This window comes from Rattus rattus, chromosome 3 (genome assembly GCF_011064425.1).
Source record: "Rattus rattus isolate New Zealand chromosome 3, Rrattus_CSIRO_v1, whole genome shotgun sequence".
NCBI lineage: Eukaryota > Metazoa > Chordata > Mammalia > Rodentia > Muridae > Rattus > Rattus rattus.
In genome coordinates this window covers 141,319,856-141,347,259 of record NC_046156.1, presented here as the reverse complement: position 1 = coordinate 141,347,259, position 27,404 = coordinate 141,319,856, and the positions used below count along the sequence as shown (strand labels likewise).

General features: G+C 39.1%; 1 protein-coding gene and 1 non-coding gene across 3 annotated transcripts in view; one reads left to right on the top strand and one right to left on the bottom strand.

Annotated features, from left to right (window-relative positions):
• Positions 1 to 13,555, top strand: part of LOC116897019 (cytochrome P450 2C55-like) — a 38,020-nt gene extending 24,465 nt beyond the window's left edge. Inside the window, exons 5-9 of one of the 2 annotated variants that reach the window (XM_032898627.1) lie at positions 3,329 to 3,505; positions 7,353 to 7,494; positions 8,391 to 8,578; positions 10,495 to 10,636; positions 13,039 to 13,555. In XM_032898627.1, coding sequence (XP_032754518.1) covers positions 3,329 to 3,505; positions 7,353 to 7,494; positions 8,391 to 8,578; positions 10,495 to 10,636; positions 13,039 to 13,220 — 831 coding nt within the window. In that variant the 3' untranslated portion in view covers positions 13,221 to 13,555. Of the gene's footprint in view, positions 1 to 3,328; positions 3,623 to 7,352; positions 7,495 to 8,390; positions 8,579 to 10,494; positions 10,637 to 13,038 lie in introns of those variants that run through there. The other variant, XM_032898626.1, reaches the window with a different exon arrangement.
• Positions 13,556 to 13,806: 251 nt separating this feature from the next.
• LOC116897447 lies at positions 13,807 to 13,917 on the bottom strand. Its single transcript, XR_004387481.1, has one exon. It is a non-coding gene; the product is annotated as a U6 spliceosomal RNA (small nuclear RNA).
• Between the last annotated feature and the right edge of the window lie 13,487 nt (positions 13,918 to 27,404).

The following is a 27,404-nucleotide window of genomic DNA, read 5'->3' as shown; positions in this document are numbered from 1 at the left end:
GCTGCATAAAGATTTACAATAGCTTTTCTCTCTTGACAACTTATATATTGCCTCTGAATTCAGTGAGAGCTAGTCTTCAGTGAAGAGAGTTCCAGATTAGTTTCAGCTGGATTCTTTAAGTCCTGTGTGTCTAAAATGTGTTGCCTTTGGCAGTAGGGCCTTAGCTTCATATTCAGGAAGGTAATCTGGGGCAGTGGCAATTGCAATAGTCTATACTGCTTTAAGAGCTTCTTGGACTTCCCCAAATACCAACTTGAAGGGAGATTTTTCTATGCTTCTCCCTGGACTTTTTGTATGATAGCCCATGGTTAGGGGGGTGCATTATTATTATATATATCTTATATCTTCAAACATTTTGATGTGTGTATGCTGTGTGTACATACATGTGTATATACATACAACTATATATTTTATGTGAATTTTTAAGTTAACATAAAATAAAGTTTTCCTATGGCTTTTTAAAATACACTTAGAGCTATTTATTCCTCTTCTCACCATCTTCTGTATTAATCTTCCTCCACATTTAAAGTCTCCCTCTCTATTTTATACTTCTAGAATTTATTCCTTCATGTTCTTTGCATCTTTCCTAGTTTTAAAGTTAGGGTTGCATTCTGGAGGTTGAGTAATAGTTGTAAAAATAGCAGGAGTGGCTTTGTGTTCTATAGCACACTGCCAAAACTTCCTTAATGTTTATTCTTTGCAATAACATGTGACTCATAGAAATTAATAAAATCTAAAAGGTTAAAAAATTTAAATCAGTGTGGTGAGCTTCATTATGATGTGAGTGTGTGTAAGATTATACTTTGTTTTTATTTATTTCCCTTTCTTACTGCTCACACCATTCCTTTTTCCTGGTTTCCTCTTACTGGTTCTCTTTGTTCCCCTGACTAGTATTCTCTTCTGATTTTCTGTTATAAGAATTCTCCCCCTTATCTTTTTGCCTTTCCTTCTTCTGCTAGTTTTCTTCCTTCTCACTGTTCTTTCTATTTCCATTACTTATACACATATCTCCAGCTCCATGCATTTTTCTGAAAATGTCATGATTTCATTATTTTTGGCTGAAACAATATTACATTTTGTGCTATGACACACACACACACACACACACACATTCATTTGTCTTTTGCAGGATATCTAAGCTGGTTTCATTTCCTAGCTATTGTGAATAAGTCAGCAATAGACATTAAGAAACCCAACATAGCATTTTATGGGCAAATGCTTATACCCAAGTATGGTTAAATAATTTGTGTGTACCCATGCAGTTATCTTCCAGGCAGGACTTATGATATATTGCTCTGAATCTCCAGTAAGAAGAAGTCTTAGAAGGAAGAGAGAGAGAGAGAGAGAGAGAGAGAGAGAGAGAGAGAGAGAGAGTCAGTCAGCTCAGAGGGCAGACTGAATGACTGAGTGCAGCCAATAGAGGCCCCTGTTGTACATAGAATGGAAGTTATTAAAGTAAGGAAGGCTCTTGTGACCTAGATGCATAGTCAATATAGGCTCAATATCAGCACAAACTGTGGGAAAGATAATGGGCCACATATTTATGTGACCTGCAACTACCAACACTCCCTGTCTCCAAGCTTCAAGAATTCAGAATGAAGTTACTTCAGTACATGATTCTTCTTCCTCCTCCATCCACTGTGCTACTCCCATTTTCCTTTAGAAATATTTTTGGCTTCTCATGTTTCATTTTATTTTACTTTAGTTTTTTGATACATGGTTTTTCTGTGAAGCCTTTGTTGTCTAGGAACTAACTCTGTAGACCAGGCTGTTCTAAAACTCACAGAATTGTCTATTCTCTGCTTACCAGATGCTGGTATTAACTCTTTGCATTAAAACCACCTAGCATTTTTTTCATATTTTAATGTTATTCTATTTATTTATTTTTGGGTGTTTGTGTGCATGTGTGTGTGGTACATGCATATTTGTTATGTATGCATGCATGTGGCATCGAAAGGACAAGCTTCCTTAGGAGCTCTCCACCTTCTTTTAGGTACAGAGTCTGTCTCTCATCTGTAGCTCCTACAGGGTAGACCAGGTGACCATTGAGGCTAAGAATCTGCGTGCCTCAGCCTCCTCAACTATGGAATTACAAGCATGGGCCTTGCAAGCCTGGCTTCTTCACATGAGTTTTGAGACCTGAACCTAGATTGTTAGTTCGTGCTGCAAGTATTTAATCATTGAGCTCTTTCATCATTATCTTGTACTGATGCATGTTTTGTTTGCTTTTCTGTGATAATTTTTAAAAGACTCTTTTTAAAGGTAGTTTTAGTCAACAGCAAAATCCAGCGGAAGATATAGAGGTATTCTTGGAGCTTCCAGAGAGTTCCCTGATTTTTGATTGCTTTCTGTTTTTAGTCCTCAGGGGTAGTTCAGGGTTTTATTTTTATCATTTTATTATTATTATTATTATTATTATTATTATTATTATTATTATTATTATTATAATTTAACTTTATAGATGAGTACTGTATTCACATAATTTCCATTGTACACCCTCCCTCTCTAGCTCATTTACCATTTCCTCACTTTCTCTCAATTTCATGACCTCTCCTTTAATAATTGCTTAAATATAAATATTGTAATGCCTGTTTAAATAAATATATACATTGCTCATATGTGTATATATTTAAGGATGACTATTTAGGGCTAGCTGACCTAGTAGAAGTCTCATCTCTGGACAAAACTTATTCTCCCACTTTCAGCAGCCTCTAGTTCTTTATTGGGGGCTGGGCCTTGTGAGATTTCTACATCCATTTTGGCCTTCAGGAGCTGTCATTTTTTCAGGTCTTGTTTAGATGAGCAAATTGTACAGATATCATGAGTATCAGTCCCTATCATATAGCAAAGACATTGTCTCTAAATAACCTGACATAACCACAGAAACCAGAATTAAAAAGGGCCACCCAATTTTAAATAACCATATTTGTCTTACAACCATACTAGGCAGGTGCCTTCCTAGATATATCTGCCAGAGGAGTTACTCTCATGAAACTCCACAGTTGAGTTTGACCACTACATGTCTAGATAACCTTTGATTCTTTGTCAATAGAGAGGGCTCTTTCCTATATTTGGACAAATGTTCTTGGTCAAATGAGGACCATATTTCAACTATTGCTTGGCATATGCTGAATGTAACTACAATACACATTAATAATGTAGTACTTCCTTTTTTGTTTTTTGAGATGGCATCTCACTATGTGATGCTAGATATCCTCAAAACTCCTAGGCTCTGATGATTCACTCACATAGGCTGTCTGAGTAACTGAATTACAAGTGAGAATGACCACATTGAGCCTTAAAAAACATATACTTTTAAATCTTTAAGGTTTGCAATGCTATCCCTGCCTTCATGGATTATCTCCCAGGAAGCCATAACAAAGTAATTAAAAATTTTGCTGAAATAAAAAGTTATATTTTGAGACGAGTGAAAGAACACCAGGAAACACTGGACATGGACAATCCTCGGGACTTCATTGACTGTTTTCTGATAAAAATAGAACAGGTAAAGTGTTATTTGTCAGCTTGCATTTTGTGTTTCAATTGTCTCTGTTTTTATTGGGGAAATTCAACTTCTCAGGTAAGAACCACTTGGTATGCAATTTAGTTTCCTATTATGGACATGAATTAGACTAACATCATTTAAGATTTAAAATTGAATTGTTATGCAATCAGAACTATTTAATAAAGTTATAACAGGAAAGGGAATATAACCTTCAGGTGAGTTAGGGATAAACAACTTAAAATGCAAACTATTAAACATTGACGTAAAAAGTAGACTTGATCATAACTTGATCATATAAAACACTGACAAACATGTTCTTAATGCAGCAGGCTTCTGCAGTGACTTGGGCTTGTTACTAATCTTTGAGTATTTGGAGTGAAGCATCAGGGGTGAGAATTTAAGATGTGTAATGTGAAGTGATGAGAGACGTAAATGTTTGTGATGACACAGAGGAGGGTAAGAACCTTAGCTGCTCTAACCAGAATTGATTCTGGACAGATAATCAGGATAAAAAAATCTTTGAGGTATTTTGAAAATGTAGGTATGGGCATGAAGAAATTATACTTATTTAGGAATTTGTTTAAAACAAAACAAGAGTGCAATGCTCTTGCTTCCTAGGGGGAATGACTGAGTTCAGTAAGTGATATCTGAGATCAGAATGGAGTTCAAGAACCACCTACAAGCCCTTTTTTTTTCCTTTGGACTGTCTTGATGGTAGTTTGCATTATGGAAAGATAGATTCTGAAACAATGTCATTAATCCTGGATTATTCTCAGCCATCTTCAAAATTTTAAATTATGTATGTATTTGTGTTCATGGGCAGAAGAGGCATCAGATCCCATGGGACTACAGTTATAGATGGTTGTGAGCCACCATGAGGTTGCTGGGGATTGAACTCAGGACCCCTGAAAGAGCAGCCAGTGCCCTTAACTACTGAAACATCACTCCAGCCCCACCATCTTGCATTTTAATCTATCTCATATTTCAAAGTTCCACTAATTTGTTCATAGGTACCTTGGCTGTTCCTAGCGGATAATGCTGGAGATAACACAAGAGCAGGCATCTCGGTCACTTATTGATTTCATTTTGGTTTTGTATGTATAAGGAAGTGTGAAATAGTGGAGTCACGTTCATTTCATTTTTACTCTTTTGAGGAACCATCTTTCTGTTTGCCAAGATGACTGTAATGGTTTACCTTAGAATGGGAATGGGCAAGGCTGCCTTTGCCTGTTTCCTTACCTGCCCTTTCCAATGTTAAAATCGTCTCCCCAGTGACTAGCACTGTTAGGGGTCCTTGCATAACTGTATAAAGCAACCATTACCCCGATAGTTTAGAGAACCACAGGCATGTTTAACCCCCTCTGGCCTAGAGTCACTCACTTAAGAGTCAACTCACTGGGAGCCTTTGAGATAGTGTATCACTTATGGCCTTGTTCTTCTTTCACTCAAAAACTTCTGTATGTTGAGGCTTTTAAAGAACCTTAGGATAGTGTCTTTGGCTTGTCACTATTGGACCAGTATACCTTCAACCTTTACTTTTCATTTTTTAGAGAAATATGACTATGAATAATTTGTTAGTTGACAAGTATACTAGTCTCTATCCTGGAATCAATATATTAAATGAATAAATTTATATAAATAAACAAATGTGCATTTATATATTAAACACAAATATATCTAAATATATTTTAGATATAAAACATATAAATACACTTACTGATTCATGTATATTGATGTATTAGTAGGTGGAGAGAGAATCACTAGTCTCTTTTCTTCATATCACACTAAAACTCTTACTGGATGCAGTGATGCACGTCTTCATTTCCATGTTTACATTGAGTATATGAGTATTCATGTTGATGATGAAGATATTTTAGTATTAATATTATAAAATTATTCATATGTGTGTTTGTTTGAGGGTTCATACACATGTCAAAGGCAAGTTTTGAAATCACAGGTAAACTGAGGAAGGCATTATTTTGTTGCATAGACAATTTGGGTCAGTGCTAACAGCAGCCAAAGGGCCCCTACTGACAGTGGCAGGCAATTTACAAGGTCAACATTGGTAGTGATGGGCACAAACCTTAGTTAGCTGGGGCTGATATTCTCTGCGCAAAAAATTCTGAACTTTTTTAACTGTTAAGGGGCTGGTGCTGGGAATTAACTGCTGCTCATAGCAGCAGGGGATTCGTAAAAGGGACTTAACTCTTTTGGCAGGCAGCTAGAAGCTCTTAGTTCTTTAACTCAGGGGCCAGCACTAGCAAAAGGCTCAGGGCGCATTAATTCTTTGTGATCTAGTGAGAAAGAAAAAGAAAGTCATGCACACATTCATCCACACTGGATGAAACAGAAAGGGGCTTCAGAAAGCAAGTTTCACTAGTTTCAGATGTATACACACACACACACACACACAAACACACACACACACACAGAGGCATGCATGCACACAAACATAAAAACATATATACGTTTATATACATGCAGTTGGTGGATACAGCAGAGCCCCGACCTCACTTAACTGTATACATACATAAACATGTTTGGTGGATGGGGAAAAGCTCCAACAAACTCGCTCCCACACCTTATGTGTGCTCCCTTGGCTTTTTATATCTTCTCAGAAAAAAGTTCTTTATGTAAAAAATTACCTCACAGATAAAAATGTTACATGAGAGGAAGTTACAGCAGGATAATTGATTACATAGTTGTCTAAATATTTTTACATTCCATAAGTTCGTAGCAAGTTCAAAGTAATAGTTCATGTCATAGGATGATAACAACAGAATTGTTCATATGAAGATTCCTACCTCACTAAATATTTATCAAATTTTTAGCTTCACATGTTCATTATAAATTTAGAGCAATATTTTTTATGTCATAACTTAGTAATATTTTTGTTACGAGACAAATCATGTCTTATGTCTAATTATTTTGAAGGCTTACATAGATAAACTAGTCAGTCACTTATTTTCTGTTCTTGCATCCATTATAAATTGCCCATTCCTAGTTTATGACCACAGTAAGCAAGATTAGTGGCCTCATTTCTAACCTAAAAGAAATGTTTCCCTTGATTGTAAATTTGTTCGAAGCCTATTTCTCATCCCAGTGCAATTTGTTCAGGACACGTGAGGGTTTACAGAACTTTATTTGCTCCTTTTTTTCTTCAGGGGGCTTAAAATTACCTGAATCAATGCAGGAATTCTATACAATTTTTTATCAGGAATTATAAAACCACCAGTTCACCTAAACAGCATTATTATATGAATGTATATCTTTGTATTGATTCTGCAAGAAATATGTCCAACAGAATGAGTAAAAACCCAGAAAATGTTAGGCTATGTCAGATATAGGAGGGATATGGTATGGCAGAAAAATCATAGCAAGAAGCAATCTTAGGACCAAGTCTCTTGGGTCCATGCTTCTTCAGAGCACACTCATTGCAACCATGCAAAACAGTGGGCCATCTTGTAACTTGTTTGCCACAGCCTTTCTTGCATAGCTCCTACCACAAATGGGTGTAGATGACCCATGTTCCAGGTGATGTATACCACTCCATTGCCACATGTGTTTTAAGAAGGAATGAACAATTTATATCTGTGGTTATTTTTCCTATTTTATTGGTGTGACATGGTCTGGGAAATTTGAATTTTGGTACAAGGAAGAAAGAAAGGCAAAGAAATCAAAATTGAGTTAGTTAACTTACATTCTCTGCCATACTGTACACTTGCCATGATATTTTTACAATGTCCTTATGTTCTAAATTTGCTTATCTGTAGACAACTTGTATTATTTGGAATTTGTTGAAATTTAATATAATGGCAATCTCTAATAATGAAATAAAAATTTCCAGGAAAAAAACAATCCCCGTACTGAGTTCACTATTAAAAGCTTGGTGGCTACTGTAACTGATGTGTTTGTAGCTGGATCAGAAACCACAAGCACTACCCTGAGATATGGACTCTTGCTCCTACTGAAACACACAGAGGTCACAGGTATGACTCTGAGATTTGTAAAGCAACGTTAGTCTTCTTCAGATATACCGAAAGACATTTTAATATTGATGTTTTTGTGTCATCAGATATACATACATACATGCAAATAGCATCTGATGATGAGATACAAATGAGACCAATTTTGTGTGTGTGTAAGCATGTGTATGTATGTGAGTTTCAATATTTTGTGTGGTCACAGGAGTGTAATATTCATCTCTACTGTAAAACTACTCAGAAATTGTATAATCAAACAATAGAAATAGTTATTATTTATAAATATGAACAGAAACTACAGACAATAATAAGTTGACATATGCACAAACAGATATACAGGTATTTAATTTAATTTTATTCAGTATTTAATTTATTATTTATTTTTTGTGTATGGGTGTGGACATGTATGTATGTGGGCAATGCGCATGCCTGGTACCCATAGGGACCAGAAGGGAGCATCAAATCCCCTGATACTGGAGTTACAGACATTTGTGAGCCACCTGTCGCTGCTAGGCATTAAATCTGAACCTTTGGAGAAGAAACCAGTACTCTTAATCACTAAAACAGCCTTCCAGCTACACGACTCAAATTTAAAGCATTGATATTATTTAATTGTTAGATTAATTCTTATTTTGTGTTTTTTCATAGTAAGATGGTAATGATTAAAATTCATATGTACACATTGAAACGTTTCATCATTTCTGTGTGTTGATTTTTCTTTACAATAATGTACCTTATTTCCAAAATTAAATTTATCGCCTAAATTGTGGGGGGAAATTTGTGTGTTAGAAAGTAACAACTGTCCAATTCTAAATATGCACGTGGCCTGATACCTTTATCACATTTCATATAGATTTGAATTCCTATTACAAATGTAGCATTTCTCAATTCTGTCCCATTAGCTAAAGTCCAGGAAGAGATTGATCACGTGATTGGCAGACACAGGAGGCCCTGCATGCAGGACAGGACCCGCATGCCCTACACAGATGCGATGGTGCACGAGATCCAGAGATATATTAACCTCATCCCCAACAATGTGCCCCATGCAGCTACCTGTAATGTTAGATTCAGAAATTATGTAATTCCCAAGGTAAGCTTGTTCCTCTGACATTGTACTTCAATTACCTTGTAGTTTCTGAATTAGAAACATGATTATAACTTCACCGACACAAAATGAGAGAGGCTGAACTCACCCTTTTACTATTACATAATGACCTTCTCTGTCTCCTTTTTCTGATATATTTTATCTAATTATGGTTACTTCTGATTAATTGAATTCCACTGCCTGTATCATCTCATTGCATCTCTTTCAGTTTGTAAACATCCATATAAGTGAAATAACCTATATGACTATTATTTGTTTGTCTGTTCTTTGGTTGGTTGGTATTTTTTTTTCTTTATTTCCACATTGAGTCTTTTGTGGTGTGTTCTTTTTTTTTTAAATTTGATAATTTCATCTTTTTATAGATACAGGTAATCATTGATAAACATTGCTTTCCAAGTGTCATTTTTTAGTCTAATTTTAGCTTCTTTATTTCTCTCTCTTTTAACTGTACTGTGGCAACATGATTTATTCAAAAAACTGTGTTTTGTGTCCTTGCCTATTTCTTGTGAATGTCTCCTGTAGATTTTTGCCTTGTATAAGAAAGCACATTTGATTTCAACAAGCTATGTTAAAATGGCAACTTAACATGCTGATAAATGTTGTTGTAAAAATATAAAAATAAAAAAAGTATAGTGGTCTTTTACATCGCTAGGTCCTGCACCGCGGTGCCCCAAGATATCTGCTAGATATCTTGGCGGAAACACATCCCAACTTTGCCGCGGCGGCCCAGTGTCTCCAGCTGCCGTATATTTTCCTACACTCAAACCGTCACATAAAAGAACACACAACACAATAATCTTAGATCCAATTGATAAGAAATAATTTCCCACTTAAACATACAAAGCCCGGTACCATCCATCCCTTAAGAACATTGATAACAACCTGTAAATACACAGAGCGAGATCTTTGCGTCAACCTCCATTGTCCAGCCATGGCTTCTCGGCCTCCTCCTCCTCTCTTCCTCTCTCCTCATTCCAGTCTCCTCCACTTCCTTCAAACTTTTCTCCCACCCATCCTTCCTTCTCATCCAATGACAGGCCTCCTTCTATCTTGTACCTGCCTTACCTATGACATCATCCTACAGATAAAATTTAAAAAGACGTAAGTAAACAATGAAAAAGGAGAAAGAAAATAAAAGCTCTGTATGTTCTCTCCTACTTTGAAAATTAGAGCGAATGTCTCATTGTTTTTTTGATGTAGTTCCCAGTCTTTTGAGTTCAAACGATTCTCATTTCTGCCCTCACTGTGCTAAGTTACAAGCATGTGCCAGCATACTCATTCATATTTTGAAATTTTATCCTCTCTGTGTTTCTTTTTCTTTCTTTTTATTGCTGGGGATTGAACCCATGGCCTTACAAATGCCAGCTGAGTGTTATTCAACTGAACTACAGTCCCATGATTTGATTTTGATGCCATATCTTTCATGATGCCTGAACCCAGACCAGGCAGTCCTCTGCTGTATATGTGTTGGGAGCCTCATATCAGCCAGTGTATGCTGCTTAGTGATACAGTGTCTGAGAGATTTTGGGGGGGGGTCCAGGTTAATTGAGACTACAGAGTTGCCCTCCTCCTCAGCTTCCTCCAGCTTTTCCTAACCTCGTGAATGAGAATTCTAAGATAATGTGGACAAGCAGCCATGACAGCACCACATTTCTTTCATTGTTAACTTTTACAATTACATTTAGTGTGTGTGTGTGTGTGTGTGTGTGTGTGTGTGTGTGTGTGTGTGTGTGTGTGTAGGTCAGAGGACCATGTGTTTGAGTTACTTTTCTTCTGCCACCTTCTGGGATCTTGGGATCAGACTCAGGTTGTCAGGCTTGCATGGAAGTGCTTTTAGCTTCTGAGTCAACTTGACACCCCTCCCACCCATTAAACCACATAATTTAATCTGTTGTTTTCAGGGCACGGACTTAATAACATCATTGACTTCTGTGCTACATGATGACAAAGAATTTCCTAACCCAGAAGTATTTGACCCTGGCCATTTTCTGGATGAGCATGGGAACTTTAAAAGGAGTGATTATTTTATGCCTTTCTCATCAGGTAAATAAAATGTATTTCTATTTGTACTTCAGGTATAAGGTAAACTTTGTAAGGTACTATGTTGTTCTGGGTGACCAAGGACTCCTGAACTCAAGATTTTTGTTCTAGCTGTCTGAGTATTTGGCACTACAGACATTTGCCTTCAGGCCCAATTCCACAAGACACAACTTTGAGAAACAATGGATTATCTACTGCGTCCTCAAGGATGTGTACGTTTGCTCTTTGTGCTTCTTTAGGAGCAATTCTCCCAATGCCCATGCATTTCACTTCATTGTGACATATCCTTCTTTTGTACCACTGGGTAGTGGGACTTTGAGAATATCCAGCCTATTTTTTTTGAATCTGGAAAACTAAAATGTAGGTGATTTGAATTTTGCTTCTGCATATACCTCTATCTTTCCTTGTGCTCAAGGAAGTGAACCTCATTCAGACTTTTCTCAGTTGCATGAGAAAAGTATCTCAATCCACTCTTAGACAGCTCTGGGATCCCAAGCGATTTAAAGAATATAAAGCGATTTAAAGAATATAGAGACTAGGCTCTGAAGAAACTTAATTCTGAGTTAGGGGAGCTGGTGAGTCAACAGGACACTGTAATCCAATTGGAGTAGTGCTGTGAGAGAGGCAAGCTTGGGTTTCTGGGGAGGCCAAAGGGAGGTTACTCACCTCCTACTCTTTCAGACTCAAAGGACTATTCTGACAGGGCCGAGGAAAGTTGGCTGGCTCATAGAGAGCAAAGAAATAAGACAAGAAGAGGAGGCAGAGAACTGTACCAAGGAACAAAGTATAGAACCAGACATTTTCTCCTGTCAGAACTTGAAAGAATGAAGGCTGAGAAAGACCTTGGTCATATGGAAAGGAACTCTGCAGTGATCCCAGAGACTCTAGAGTTATGATCCTCCACCTTGGATGTTCAGTCTCATTGCTTCACTCTGTGTGCTGAGTCTCTGCACACAGTTACATTCTTTTTGCCACATGCTTTTATGACTTTAATGTGGGTCTGCATTGTATGTTCTCACATGTGACAAACTGATCCCTTCCTTTTAGTGAGCTCATATTTGGAGAGGGAGGTAAAAGATGACACAGCGTAAAGTTCAAGTGGTCCATGTTGCTGGGGAAGCAGGGATAGAGAGGAAGCTGTGTGTCAGCATCTCCTATCTGAGGAGATTATGAAGGATCATAAAGAAATAGCACTTCGAGTACTATATTGAATAGATAGAGAGAGAGTGGGCAACCTTGCCTTGTCTCAGATTTTAGTTTCTAGTTTCTCTTCATTTAATTTGATATTGGCTGTTGTTTTGCTACATATTGCTTTTATTGTATTTAGTTATGTGCTTTGAATTCTTGATCTCTACAGGATTTTTTAACATGCAGGGGTGTTGTATTTTGTCAAAGGCTTTTATAGTATCTAATGAGATGATAATGGTTTTTTCCCTGTGTTTCTTTATATAGTGTACTAATTGATAGATTTCTGTATATTGAACCATCCCTAAATCCCTGGGATAAAGCCTACTTGATCATGGTGCACATATGTAGCAGAGGTCTACCTGGTTTGGTCTCAGAGAATTCATTTAATTCTTGAGAGCCTTGAGGCCCCAGAGAAAGGGGAGGTCTGGTGGGGAGGGCACCCTCTCAGGGAAGGAGGAATGGGATGAGGAAGTGTCAGAGGGGGGACTGAGGGGAGGCAATGACTGGAATGTAAATAAATAAAATAATTTAAATTAAAAAGAAAAGAACTGGCACAGAATGTGGTCCTTGAGAAAAGTATCAGAGAAGCATTTCTCAGACAATTGGTGAACCATGAAGCTTTCTTTATGGCATTGGGACATGGAGAAATAAGTTACAAGTAGAGCTGAGGAGTGTTAAGCCTGGTATTGAATATCGGACAGGAAAATGTGAAGGTCCAGGCCAAGCCATTTCAGTCTTGTCTCACAGGACAGATTCAGGGGATGCTTTTAAAGTGAAGAAGTCATAGACAGAGACAGGTGAGTTTGAAACACGCTGAGTATAAACATACTTTTTGGCTGTTTATTATCCCATAGGCACAAATGGAACATAGTATCTGAATCACCTTAATACTCCCCCTTCAGTCAATAAAGCAGTGAAATAAATGTGTTTGTAGAAGATTGTTGTCAACTTAAAAGCTCAAAGGGAAGTCATATTGTATGAATTGTTAGTATAGCTTATAGTAACTATTTAATAATGAGGGGTACCTGTCAAACAAAACCAGACATTAAGTAGATAACATTTGTGTCCAAGGTTGTGTGCACTCTGTTTAAAAATCCTTGTAGTTATTCTGTATTTGACCCATCCACCATTTAAGAATCAAACTTCACTGTGTACCTTTATAACAATTCGGAACCTAATGTAAGATAGGAAACCTCTGTGTTGCTTTTGTTTTTCAGGAAAGCGAATGTGCGTGGGAGAGGCCCTGGCTCGCATGGAGCTGTTTTTGCTTCTGACCACCATTGTACAGAATTTTAACCTGAAATCTTTTGTTGATACAAAGGACATTGACACTACCCCATTGACCAATACTTTTGGTTGTGTACCACCTTCATACCAGCTGTACTTCACTCCTCGTTAAAACAGAACAGACTTGCTCTTGCTATGCTGGTATCTGTGATTTCTCAGGGGGCACTCTCCACATCCTTTCCACTATTTGGGACATTTCTCTCATTTCTCTTCACACATATCTTCATTCTCCCACAATCTAGTGAGCATCTACCTTTCTTAAGGTTTCCTTGAATTATCATGCAAGTCTGTCTACTGCCCTCTTCAGTCTGTAACACTTATATTGACCATGAACTGTACTAAGACATGTGCTGAGCTATTAATATGAGTGTAATACAGAAGGAGTTCACCTGAAAGCCATCTCCACTCTGGTTGATTCAAAACAAGTGGAATTATTAATTAAAGGATTGTGTCATTGTTTTGGTTCATGGTTTCTGTTTCTGACAATACTTGACTAATCTCTAATATTCAGTACTAATCTCTAATATCCAATAGTCAAGACTAATCTCTAATATCCCAGAGTTATGGTGATCCTGTTCTGCAGGACCAACTTCTTCAAACACTCTAACAGTTCATAGATGGAGTAGATGTTGAGGCAAACTGACTCAAAGCTCTGGATCTGGGACCAGATGGTAGCTGAGTTGGCCTTCCTTCAGCTGAAGAATATGGAACATTTTATGAATTTGTGTGTCATTTTTGTGCAGGTGCCTTTTTATTCTTCTAGGCAATGATTGTTCCAATTTTAGCATACATACTGCTGAAGTAAGCATGAAGAATATTTTCTTTTCTATTAATTAATTTATTTATTCACTTTATAGCCCAATCACAGCCCCACTTTCCTTCCAGTTCTCCTTGCCCCCCTCGCACAGCCCCTCCTTTCCACTCCTCTCCTTTACCTGGAAATCAACTAACCCTGGAATCTCAGTTCACTGCATCAATAAGCACTCTCTCATGGAAGCCAGATAAAGCCTTTTAGGAGAACAGGATCCACAAGTAGGCAACAGAGTCAGGCTAAGACCCTGCTCCTGTTTTTGGGTGACCCATATGAAGACCAAGCTGAACACCTGCTACATATGTGCAAGGCAGAGAAGGGACTAGGCCCAGTTCTTGTATGCTTTTTGGCTGGTGGTTAAAACTCTGGGAAGCTCCATGTATACAGGTTAATTGACTCGACAGTCTTTTTGTGGAGTCCCTATCCCTTCCATGTTCCTCAACTCTCTCTCAACTTCTACAGAAGACTTCCTGAGCTTGGTCTACTGTTTGGCTATGGGTCTTTGCAATTGTTTCAGTCATCTGCTTGCTGGAGCCTCTCAGAGGACTCTTATGCTAGGCTCCTGTCTGCGAATCCAGACTGACAGATAAAAACATGGCCTGAGACTCCAAGGTAGTTGAAGGATGATGGCAGGACTGCAATGTTGTCCCTGTTGATCTTCTGAGGATGACTCAGCACATTTCCCACCCCTTCTCCCAAATTGACAGGGGTTACTACTGTATTCAATTATGTATGTATCACATAAGACACCTCCTGAGTATCCAGGCCAGCAGTGACAAATATAGCTGTCAACAGTGTCTTCACATGTTATATCACTGTTGCAAAGTTTTAACCAATGATGAGGCATCAAAATCTCACACTATGTCCCTGTGAATCTACTACCTGTCCAGACCCATTGTTTTTTGTTTCCTCCATCCACACATAGACCTTCATGGAAATGTGACTTGACTGGCACATTATCAAAGTTGAGTTCATAGAGGTCTCCAAGTACATAGTCAGAGAAGTAAGCCCCAAGAACATCCTAACACATGGCTCCATATTGACATGACTCGGATCCGCATTCATCACTTTCCAACTCACAGCTTACATCAGAATACTCTTGACAGATACATGTGTATTATTCTATCTCATCGAGGCGTATAGCCTCATCCATGTAGGGACTAGTAATACTTTCATTCACTTCCAAGTCATAATGCTTGTCTTGGCATCCAGGCACATAGAAAGTAGGAGTATCCAGCCATTGATTCCATTCTGGTCCATAGCCTCACTGTGGTAAGTGGTGAAGCACACTCTGTGTGATCTGCGTCACAGATCTTCCAGCATATCCAGCAGGACATATACGGATAGGGTGCTCACGGTCTTTGTGGGGTGGCAAATCATGCCAAGAAGTTTGGTAGGTAGAGTGGGTCTGAGACTGTGGAGACTCAGTGGGTAGATATCTGAGATGCCTCCCCATTCCCTGCCAGATTCCTGGCCTGGAACACATGCCACACTTCCCACATAAGGAAATGTGATCTCTGGTCATATAGGCCCAGAACAGAATTCTCCACGCTGTTGAGGTACCTAGAGGCCCTGAGGGTTTAGCCAATAAGCTCCCCTTCCCAGATATTCCTCCCTGCAAAAGGTATTTAATCTTGGTTCCACCCTGAGAAGTTGGCATGTATCCATTTTCCATGGTGAACAGTCAATAAACAGTTTAGAAACATGAACTGTTTCAGTAAGAATTGCCATAAGGAGCGTGGAGAGGCATTTGACTACCAAGAGCTGTAGTCTAAGCTTCCTGAGAAAGTGTCTCTGTGCTTCCATCCAGAGTCTATGACTTCACTCCTGACTCCTCTAGATGTCAAGGGATTTGGAATCCTCATGGGCCCTGCTTCTTCATTCCCCACTCCTCTGTGTGGTACCTTAGGGATAACTAGGTGTCTTGAGGCCTTGGAACCCCAAATTCAGCTTATTCCTTCTCAGACTGCATTTTTCCATTCCTAGAGTAGTGTCTTGGTGCGTCTCTAAAGCCTAGCACCCACCCTGCAATGTTGGGGAAACAGATTCAAGCTTCCCACATTTTGATACTCCAGTGGCCATGTCCAGCAGTGTGGCAAATCAGAGTCACAGTCTTTATAACAGGTGCCTCCATGTTAGTAGGTGTTCCCTCCACAGGAATTAGTGGGACATTTACATTTCAGCCTTCTGCATTGAGGAGGACATTGGCACAAGAAGTCTCCTTTTTCTGGGGTATTCACACAGGTAGGAATTCCTTGGCAGGGACTGGAGAAGCAAGGGTCTTCTAGATCTTCACAGTCTTAATCCAAATTATTGGCTTTGTCTAAACAGTAATTGTCTTATGGAAAACCCTGGTGCATAGAATTGCTTTGGCAAGAACTTAACATACCTGGTATAGTTTTTATGGCAAAATGAATCCTAGCACCTCAAGTCACTGCAGGACTAGGTAAATCCTCTCCTGCTGAGGCCAGTCAAGACAGCCCAGTTAGGGGAGCAGGATCTACAGGCAAGGAACAGAATCAAGGTAAGTCCCCTCTCCAGTTGTTGGGGATCCTCTTGAAGACAATACTACACACCTGCTACATATGGGCTTGTATATGTGTGTGTGTGTGTGTGTGTGTGTGTGTGTGTGTGTGTACATGTTGGTCCAGCCTTTGTATGCTCTTTTGTTCTGGGAGTCCCCATAGTTACAGATTAGATTAGTTCAATCTGATGGTCTTCTTTTGGAGTTCCTATCCCCTCCCGGCTTCTCAATCCTCTCCTGCCTCTTCAATAAGAATCCCCAAATTTAGTCTAGTGTTTGGATGTGACTCTTTGCTTCTGTTTTGGTCTGGCAAACCAACTTCGAAGATAGTTATGCTAGACTTCTATCTGTAAGCATAACAATGTATCATTAAGAGTGTCAGGGATTGGTTCTTGCCCATAGGATGGATCTCAAGTTGAGACAGTCATTGGTTGACCATTACCTCAGTGTCTATGACATCTTTCTCCCTATACTTATATGCAGGCCAAATTTGGGGTCAAAGATTTTGTGGGTAAGTTGTTATTCTTATCCTTCCACTGGGAGTTCTGCCTGGCTATAGGAGGTGGTTACTTCTGATTACATATTCCCCACTGCTAGAAGTCTCAGCTAAAGTCACCTTCATAGACATCATGGAGCCTCCCACATCCAAGGTCTCTGTCACATCCCAGACCCTCCCCGCCATCCCCTGCCATTTTTTGTTCGTTCTCCTGGCCTTCTCTCCTTGGGTCTGGTCTACTTACATCTGATTGATTCTTGATCCTTTCTTGATATCCTCTCTCCAACCCAGTTCCCTCACTCCATCCACTTAAGACAACTATTTTATTTTCCCTTCTGAGTGAGATTCACACATACTCCTTTGGGCCCTACTTCTTCTTTAGCTTCTTTGGATGCGTGGATTGTAGTGTGGGTATGCTGTTTTTTTTATGATTAATATCCAACTATAAGTGAGTACATACCATGTATGTTGTTAGGGGTCTGGGTTACTTCACCCAGGATGATATTTTCTGGTTTTGTCCATTTGCCTGCAAATTTCATGTTGTCCCTGTTTGTTAATAGCTCTGTAATATTTAATTGTGTAAATAAACCACATTTTCTGTATTCATTCTTCATTTGAGGGGCATCTGCCTTGTTTGAAATTTCTGGCTATACAAATAAAGCTGCTATGAACATAGTTGTGTGTCTTTGTGGGATGGTGGAACATATTTTGGGTATATGCCTGGGAGTAGTATAGCTGGGTCTTGAGGTAGGACTATCTCCACTTTTCTGAAAAACTGCCAAATTGATTTCCAGGGTGGTTGTACAAGTTTGCTCACCCATTGGCAATGGAGCAGTGCTCTCCTTGCTCCACATCTTTGCCTGCATGTGCTGTTACTTGAACTTTTGATCTTAGCCATTCTTATGGGTGTAACTGGAATCTCAGAGACATTTTTGATTTGCTTTTCCCTGATGACTATGGATGTTGAAGATTTCTTTAAGTGTTTTTTGGCCATTAGAGAGTATTCTGTTTAGAGAGTTTGAGAATTCTCTGTTTAGCTCTGTATACATTTTTTTTAAAGTTCAGTTATTTGATTTGTTGTCTAATTTCTTGAGTTCTTTATATATTTGGATATAAATATATAAAGCCATCTGTCAGATATAAAGTTAGTGAAGCTCTTTTCCCAATCTGTAGATTGCCATTTTTCCCTATTGACAATATCCTTTGCCTTCCATAAGATTTTCAGGTTCAAGAGTTCCTACTTATCAACTGTTGATCTTGGAGCCTGAGCCATTGGTTTTCTGTTTAGGAAATTACCTCCAGTACCAATGAGTTCAAGCTATTTTTCATTTTTCTCTTCTCTTAGATTTAGTGCATCTGCTTTTATATTGAGGTACTTGGTCCACTTGGACTTGAATTTTACACTGGATGATAAATGTGGATCTACTGGCATTCTTCTATATTCTGACACTTGGTTTTGTCAAGTATAGGCTTTTGTAGTAAAACCTGATGATTTTTTGAATTTCCTCAGTTTCTGTTGTTATGGCTCCATTTGCATTTCTGATTTAGTTAATTTGGATACTGTCTCTGTGCCCTTTAGTTAGTTTGGCTAGGGGTTTATTTGTCTTGCTGATTTTCTCAAAGAACCAACTGGTTTTGTTGATTCTTTGTATTGTTCTCTTGGTTTTTAATTGATTGATTTCAGCCCTGAGTTTGGCTATTTCCTGCTATCTCGTCCTACTGTGTGCGTTTTCTTCTTTCTGTTCTAGAGATTTCAGGTGTGCTGTTAAGGTGCTTGTATGGGATTTCTCCAATTTCTTCATAAAGGCACTTAATGTCACGAATTTTTCTTTCATTGTGCTCTATAAGTTTGGATATGCTGTGTCATCGATTTCTTCCTTTATTTGTTCCCTGACCAAGTTATCATTAAATAGACAGTTGTTTAGTTTTCTTGAGTACATGGGATTTCTGTTGTATTTGTTGATATTGAAGTTTATCCTTAGTCCATGGTGATCTGATAGAATGCAGTGGATTATCCCAATCTTCTTGTATCGGTTGAGGCTTGTTTTATATCCAATTATATTGTTAGTTTTTGAGAAGGTTTCATGAGGTGTTGTTAATAAAGTCTATTCTTTTGTTTTGGGGTGAAATGTTCTATAAATATCCTTTAAATACATTTGGTTCATAACTTTTGTTTGTTTCACTGTGTCTCTATTTAATTTCTGTTTCAATGACATGTCCAATGGTGAGAATGGGATGTTGAATCTCCCACTGTTATTGTGTGAGTTCCAGTGTGTGCTTTGAACTGTAGTAAAGTTTCTGTTATGAATGTGATAGTTCTTGAATTTAGAGCATAGATGTTCAGAATTGAAACTTTCTCTTGGTGGATTTTTTTCTATGATGAGTATAAAGTGTCTTTCTCCATGTCTTTTGATTACTTTTTATTGAAATCTGTTATTGGCTTATAGAATGGCCACTCTTGCTTCTTTCTTGGGACCATTTTCTTGGAAAACTTATTCCAATTCTTTATTCTGAGGTAGTGTCTGTATTAGTTACAGAGATGTATTTATTGTATGCAGTAAAATGATGTCTGTTAACCTATGTCTTTTTATTGGGGGATTTATTCCATTAATACTAAGAGATACTAAAAACAGACAGTTGGGGGTAGCCATTCTAATATTGAATAAAATTGGACTTTGACCAAAAGTTATCAAAAAAAATAAGGAAGGACACTTCATCAAAGGAAAAAAATCCACCAAGAGGAACTCTAAATCCTGAATATCTATGCTCCAAGTGCCAGGACACCTATGTTCATAAAGGAAACCTTACTAAAGTTCAAATCACACATTGCACCTCACACAATAATAGTGGGAGAATTCAACACCCCACTCTCATCAATGGACAGATCATGGAAACAGAAACTAAACAGAGACACAGAGAAACTAACAGAAGTTATGAACCAAGTAGATTTAACAGACATCTATACAACATTTCACCTAAAACAAAAGAATATACCTTCTCAGCGTCTCATGGTATATTCTCCAAAACTGACTAAACTCATGTTATAAACTCACAAAACAGGTCTCAACAGATACAAGAAGATTGAAATAATCCCATGCATCCTATCGGATCACCATGGACTATGGCTGGTCTTCAATAACAACAAACACAACAGAAAATCCACATACACAAGGAAGTTGAACAACATTCTATTCAGTGATAACTTGGTCAAGAAAGAAGTAAAGAAAGAAATTAAAGGCTTTTTAGAATTTAAGAAAAATGAAGGCACAGCATACCAAAACTTATGGGACTAAATGGAAGCTGTGTTAAGAGGAAATCTCATAGCTCAGAGTGCCTCAAAAACAAAAAAAACCAAACCAAAACAAAAAACAACCTGGAGAGAGCATACACTAGCAGCTTGACAGCACAACTGAAAGCTCTAGAACAAAAAGAAGCAAATACACTTAAGAGGAGTAGAAGGCAGGAAATAATTAAACTCAGGGCTGAAATCAAATGAGTAGACACAAAATAAACTATACAAAGAATAAACAAAAGCAAGAGCTGGTTCTTTGAAAAAATTAACAAGATAAATAAACCCTTAGCCAGACTAACCAGAGGGCACAGAGAGGGTATCCAAATTAACAAAATCAGAAATGAAAAGGGAGACATAACAACAGACACTGAGGATATTAAAAAAATCATCAGAGCCTATGACAAAAGTCTATATTTAAAAAAAACTGGGCCACCGCGGAGAGCCCGTGGGCAGCACCCCGCGAGCGAACTTGAGCCTCGGGACCACAGGTAAGACTAACTTATCTGCTGCAAGTGACTTGCCTAGTGGAATCGGGACAAACAGAGGCAGAATTCCTCTAGGACCGGAACGTCCGTATGTCACCTTCAGCCCCACACTAACAGACCCCGGCCCACAGCAGCTCTCTGCTCCCAGACCCGTGGGAGACAGACCTTACCGCCTGGTCAGGTGGGCACTCCTGAGGCTGCAGGCGGAAGAGACCACCAACACTGCCCACCCCTGCCCACATCCCTGGCCCAAGAGGAAACTGTACAAGGCCTCTGGGTTCCTGTGGGGGAGGGCCCAGGAGCAGCAGGAGCCCTGCCTGAGACACCGCCGGAACCTGAAGGAAACAGACCGGATAAACAGTTCTCTGCACCCAAATCCCGTGGGAGGGAGAGCTAAACCTTCAGAGAGGCAGACACGCCTGCGAAATCAGAAGAGACTGCTCTCTGCACACATTACTGAGTCCAGAGGAAAGCACCAGAATCCATCTGGAACCCTGGTGCACGGAGGCTCCCGGAAGGGGCGGTGCAGATCTTCCTGGTTGCTGCCACCGCGGAGAGCCCGTGGGCAGCACCCCGAGAGCGAACTTGAGCCTCGGGACCACAGGTAAGACCAACTTTTCTGCTGCAAGTGACCTGCCTGGTGAACTCAAGGCACAGGTCCACAGGAACAGCTGAAGACCTGTAGAAAGGAAAAACTACACGCCCGAAAGCAGAACACTCTGTCCCCATAACTGACTGAAAGAGAGGAAAACAGGTCTACAGCACTCCTGACACACAGGCCTATAGGACAGTTTAGCCACTGTCAGAAATAGCAGAACAAAGTAACACTAGAGATAATTTGATGGCGAGAGGCAAGCGCAGGAACCCAAGCAACAGAAACCAAGACTACATTGCATCATCGGAGCCCAATTCTCCCACCAAAGCAAACGCGGAATATCCAAACACACCAGAAAAGCAAGTTCTAGATTCAAAATCATATTTGACCATGATGCTGGAGAACTTCAAGAAAGACGTGAAGAGCTCCCTTAGAGAACAAGTAGAAGACTACAGAGAGGTATCACAAAAATGCCTGAAAGAATTCCAGGAAAACATAAATAAACAAGTAGAAGCCCATAGAAAGGAGACACAAAAATCCCTGAAAGAATTCCAGGAAAACACAATCAAACAGTGGAAGGAATTAAAAATGGAAATAGAAGCAATCAAGAAAGAACACATGGAAATAACCCTGGATATAGAAAACCAAAAGAAGAGACAAGGAGCTGTAGATACAAGCTTCACCAACAGAATACAAGAGATGGAAGAGAGAATCTCATGAGCAGAAGATTCCATAGAAATCATTGACTCAACTGTCAAAGATAATGTAAAGTGGAAAAAGCTACTGGTCCAAAACATACAGGAAATCCAGGACTCAATGAGAAGATCAAACCTAAGGATAATAGGTATAGAAGAGAGTGAAGACTCCCAGCTCAAAGGACCAGTACATATCTTCAACAAAATCATAGAAGAAAACTTCCCTAACCTAAAAAAAAGAGATACCCATAGGCATACAAAAGCCTACAGAACTCCAAATAGATTGGACCAGAAAAGAAACACCTCCCCACACATAATAGTCAAAACACCAAACGCACAAAATAAAGAAAGAATATTAAAAGCAGTAAGGGAAAAAGGTCAAGTAACATATAAAAGGCAGACCTATCAGAATCACACCAGACTTTTAGCCAGAAACTATGAAGGCCAGAAAGATCCTGGACTGATGTCATACAGAACCCTAAGAGAACACAAATGCCAGCCCAGGCTACTGTATCCTGCAAAACTCTCAATTAACATAGATGGAGAAACCAAGATATTCCATGACAAAACCAAATTTACACAATATCTTTCTACAAATCCAGCACTACAAAGGATAATTAATGGTAAAGCCCAACATAAGGAGGCAAGCTATACCCAAGAAGAGTCAAGAAACTAATCGTCTTGGCAACAAAACAAAGAGAAGAAAAGCACACAAACATAACACATCCAAATATGAATATAACAGGAAGCAATAATCACTATTCCTTAATATCTCTCAACATTAATGGCCTCAACTCCCCAATAAAAAGACATAGATTAACAAACTGGATACGCAACGAGGACCCTGCATTCTGCTGCCTACAGGAAACACACCTCAGAGACAAAGACAGACACTACCTCAGAGTGAAAGGCTGGCAAACAACTTTCCAAGCAAATGGTCTGAAGAAGCAAGCTGGAGTAGCCATTCTAATATCAAATAAAGTCAATTTTCAACTAAAAGTCATCAAAAAAGATAAGGAACGACACTTTATATTCATCAAAGGAAAAATCCACCAAGAGGAACTCTCAATCCTAAATATCTATGCCCCAAATACAAGGGCACCTACATACGTAAAAGAAACCTTACTAAAGCTCAAAACACACATTGCACCTCACACAATAATAGTAGGAGACTTCAACACCCCACTCTCATCAATGGACAGATCATGGAAACAGAAATTAAACAGAGACGTAGACAGACTAAGAGAAGTCATGAGCCAAATGGACTTAACGGATATTTATAGAACGTTCTACCCTAATGCAAAAGGATAAACCTTCTTCTCAGCTCCTCATGGTACTTTCTCCAAAATTGACCATATAATTGATCAAAAAACGGGCCTCAACAGGTACAGAAAGATAGAAATAATCCCATGTGTGCTATCGGACCACCACGGCCTAAAGCTGGTCTTCAATAACACTAAGGGAAGAATGCCCACATATACGTGGAAATTGAACAATGCTCTACTCAATGATAACCTGGTCAAGGAAGAAATAAAGAAAGAAATTAAAAACTTTTTAGAATTTAATGAAAATGAAGGTACAACATACCCAAACTTATAGGACACAATGAAAGCTGTGCTAAGAGGAAAACTCATAGCGCTGAGTGCCTGCAGAAAGAAACAGGAAAGAGCATATGTCAGCAGCTTGACAGCACACCTAAAGCTCTAGAACAAAAGAAGCAAATACACCCAGGAGGAGTAGAAGGCAGGAAATAATCAAACTCAGAGCGAAATCAACCAAGTAGAAACAAAAAGGGCCATAGAAAGAATCAACAGAACCAAAAGTTGGTTCTTTGAGAAAATCAACAAGATAGATAAACCCTTAGCCAGACTAACGAGAGGACACAGAGAGTGTGTCCAAATTAACAAAATCAGAAATGAAAAGGAGACATAACTACAGATTCAGAGGAAATTCAAAAATCATCAGATCCTACTACAAAAGCCTATATTCAACAAAACTTGAAAATCTGCAGGAAATGGACAATTTCCTAGACAGATACCAGGTACTGAAGTTAAATCAGGAACAGATAAACCATTTAAACAACCCCATAACTCCTAACGAAATAGAAGCAGTCATTAAAGGTCTCCCAACCAAAAAGAGCCCAGGTCCAGACGGGTTTAGTGCAGAATTCTATCAGACCTTCATAGAAGACCTCATACCAATATTATCCAAACTATTCCACAAAATTGAAACAGATGGAGCACTACCGAACTCCTTCTATGAAGCCACAATTACTCTTATACCTAAACCACACAAAGACCCAACAAAGAAAGAGAACTTCAGACCAATTTCCCTTATGAACATCGACGCAAAAATACTCAACAAAATTCTGGCAAACCGAATCCAAGAGCACATCAAAACAATCATCCACCATGATCAAGTATGCTTCATCCCAGGCATGCAGGGATGGTTTAATATACGGAAAACCATCAACGTGATCCATTATATAAACAAACTGAAAGAACAAAACCACATGATCATTTCATTAGATGCTGAGAAAGCATTTGACAAAATTCAACACCCCTTTATGATAAAAGTCCTGGAAAGAATAGGAATTCAGGGCCCATACCTAAACATAGTAAAAGCCATATACAGCAAACCAGTTGCTAACATTAAACTAAATGGAGAGAAACTTGAAGCAATCCCACTAAAATCAGGGACGAGACAAGGCTGCCCACTCTCTCCCTACTTATTCAATATAGTTCTTGAAGTTCTAGCCAGAGCAATCAGACAACAAAAGGAGGTCAAGGGGATACAGATCGGAAAGAAGAAGTCAAAATATCACTATTTGCAGATGATATGATAGTATATTTAAGTGATCCCAAAAAGTTCCACCAGAGAACTACTAAAGCTGATAAACAACTTCAGCAAAGTGGCTGGGTATAAAATTAACTCAAATAAATCAGTAGCCTTCCTCTACACAAAAGAAAACAAGCCGAGAAAGAAATTAGGGAAACGACACCCTTCATAATAGACCCAAATAATATAAAAAAGTACCTCGGTGTGACTTTAACCAAGCAAGTAAAGATTTGTACAACAAGAACTTCAAGACTCTGAAGAAAGAAATTGAAGAAGACCTCAGAAGATGGAAAAGATCTCCCATGCTCATGGATTGGCAGGATTAATATAGTAAAATGGCCATTTTACCAAAAGCGATCTACAGATTCAATGCAATCCCCATCAAAATACCAATCCAATTCTTCAAAGAGTTAGACAGAACAATTTGCAAATTCATCTGGAATAACAAAAGCCCAGGATAGCTAAAACTATCCTCAACAATAAAAGGATTTCTGGGGGAATCACTATCCCTCAAGCAGTATTACAGAGCAATAGTGATAAAAACTGCATGGTATTGGTACAGAGACAGACAGATAGACCAATGGAATAGAATTGAAGACCCAGAAATGAACCCACACACCTATGGTCACTTGATTTTTGACAAAGGCCAAAACCATCCAATGGAAAAAAGATAGCATTTTCAGCAAATGGTGCTGGTTCAACTGGAGGTCAACATGTAGAAGAATGCAGATCGATCCATGCTTATCACCCTGTACAAAGCTTAAGTCCAAGTGGATCAAGGACCTCACATCAAACCAGACACCTCAAACTAATAGAAAGAAAACTAGGGAAGCATCTGGAACACATGGGCACTGGAAAAAATTTCCTGAACAAAACACCAATGGCTTATGCTCTAAGATCAAGAATCGACAAATGGGATCTCATAAAACTACAAAAGCTTCTGTAAGGCAAAGGACACTGTGGATAGGACAAAATTGCACAACCAACAGATTGGGAAAAGATCTTTACCAATCCTACAACAGATAGAGGCCTTATATCCAAAATATACAAAGAACTCAAAAAGTTAGACCCAGGGGAGACAAATAACCTATTAAAAAATGGGGTTCAGAGCTAAACAAAGAATTCACAGCTGAGGAATGCCGAATGGCTGAGAAACACCTAAAAGAAATGTTCAACATCTTTAGTCATCAGGAAATGCAAATCAAAAACAACCCTGAGATTTCACCTCACACCAGTGAGAATGGCTAACATCAAAAACTCAGGTGACAGCAAATGCTGGCGAGGATGTGGAGAAAGAGGAACACTCCTCCATTTTTGGTGGGGTTGCAGACTGGTACAACCATTCTGGAAATCAGTCTGGAGGTTCCTCGGAAAATGGGACATTGAACTGCCTGAGGATCCAGCTATACCTCTCTTGGGCATATACCCAAAAGATGCCCCAACATATAAAAAAGACACGTGCTCCACTATGTTTATCGCAGCCTTATTTATAATAGCCAGAAGCTGGAAAGAACCCAGATGCCCTTCAACAGAGGAATGGATACAGAAAATGTGGTACATCTACAAATGGAATATTACTCAGCTATCAAAAACAACGACTTTATGAAATTATTAGGCAAATGGTTGGAACTGGAAAATATCATCCTGGTGAGCTAACCCAATCACAGAAAGACATACATGGTATGCACTCACTGATAAGTGGCTATTAGCCCAAATGCTTGAATTACCCTAGATGCCTAGAACAAATGAAACTCAAGACGGATGATCAAAATGTGAATGCTTCCTCCTTCTTTAAAAGGGGAACAAGAATACCCTTGGCAGAGAAGAGAGAGGCAAAGATTAAAACAGAGACTGAAGGAACACCCATTCAGAGCCTGCCCCACATGTGGCCCATACATATACAGCCACCCAATTATACAAGATGGATGAAGCAAAGAAGTGCAGACTGACAGGAGCCGGATGTAGATCGATCCTGAGAGACACAGCCAGAATACAGCAAATACAGAGGCGAATGCCAGCAGCAAACCACTGAACTGAGAACGGGACCCCCGTTGAAGGAATCAGAGAAAGAACTGGAAGAGCTTGAAGGGGCTTGAGACCCCATATGTACAACAATGCCAAGCAACCAGAGCTTCCAGGAACTAAGCCACTACCTAAAGACTATACATGGACTGACCCTGGACTCTGACCTCATAGGTAGCAATGAATAGCCTAGTAAGAGCACCAGTGGAAGGGGAAGCCCTGGGTCCTGCTAAGACTGAACCCCCCAGTGAACTAGACTGTCGGGGGGAGGGTGGCAATGGGGGAGGGTGGGGAGGGGACACCCATAAGGAAGGGGGGGAGGGAAGGGGATGTTTGCCCGGAAACCGGGAAAGGGAATAACACTCGAAATGTATATAAGAAATACTCAAGTTAATAAAAAAAAATAATAATAAAAAAAACTGGAAAATTTGGATGAAATGGAGAATTTTCTAGACAGACATCAGGTACCAAAGAAAATCATGATCAGATAAATCATCTAAACAGTCCCATAACTCCTAAAGAAATAGAAGCAGGTATT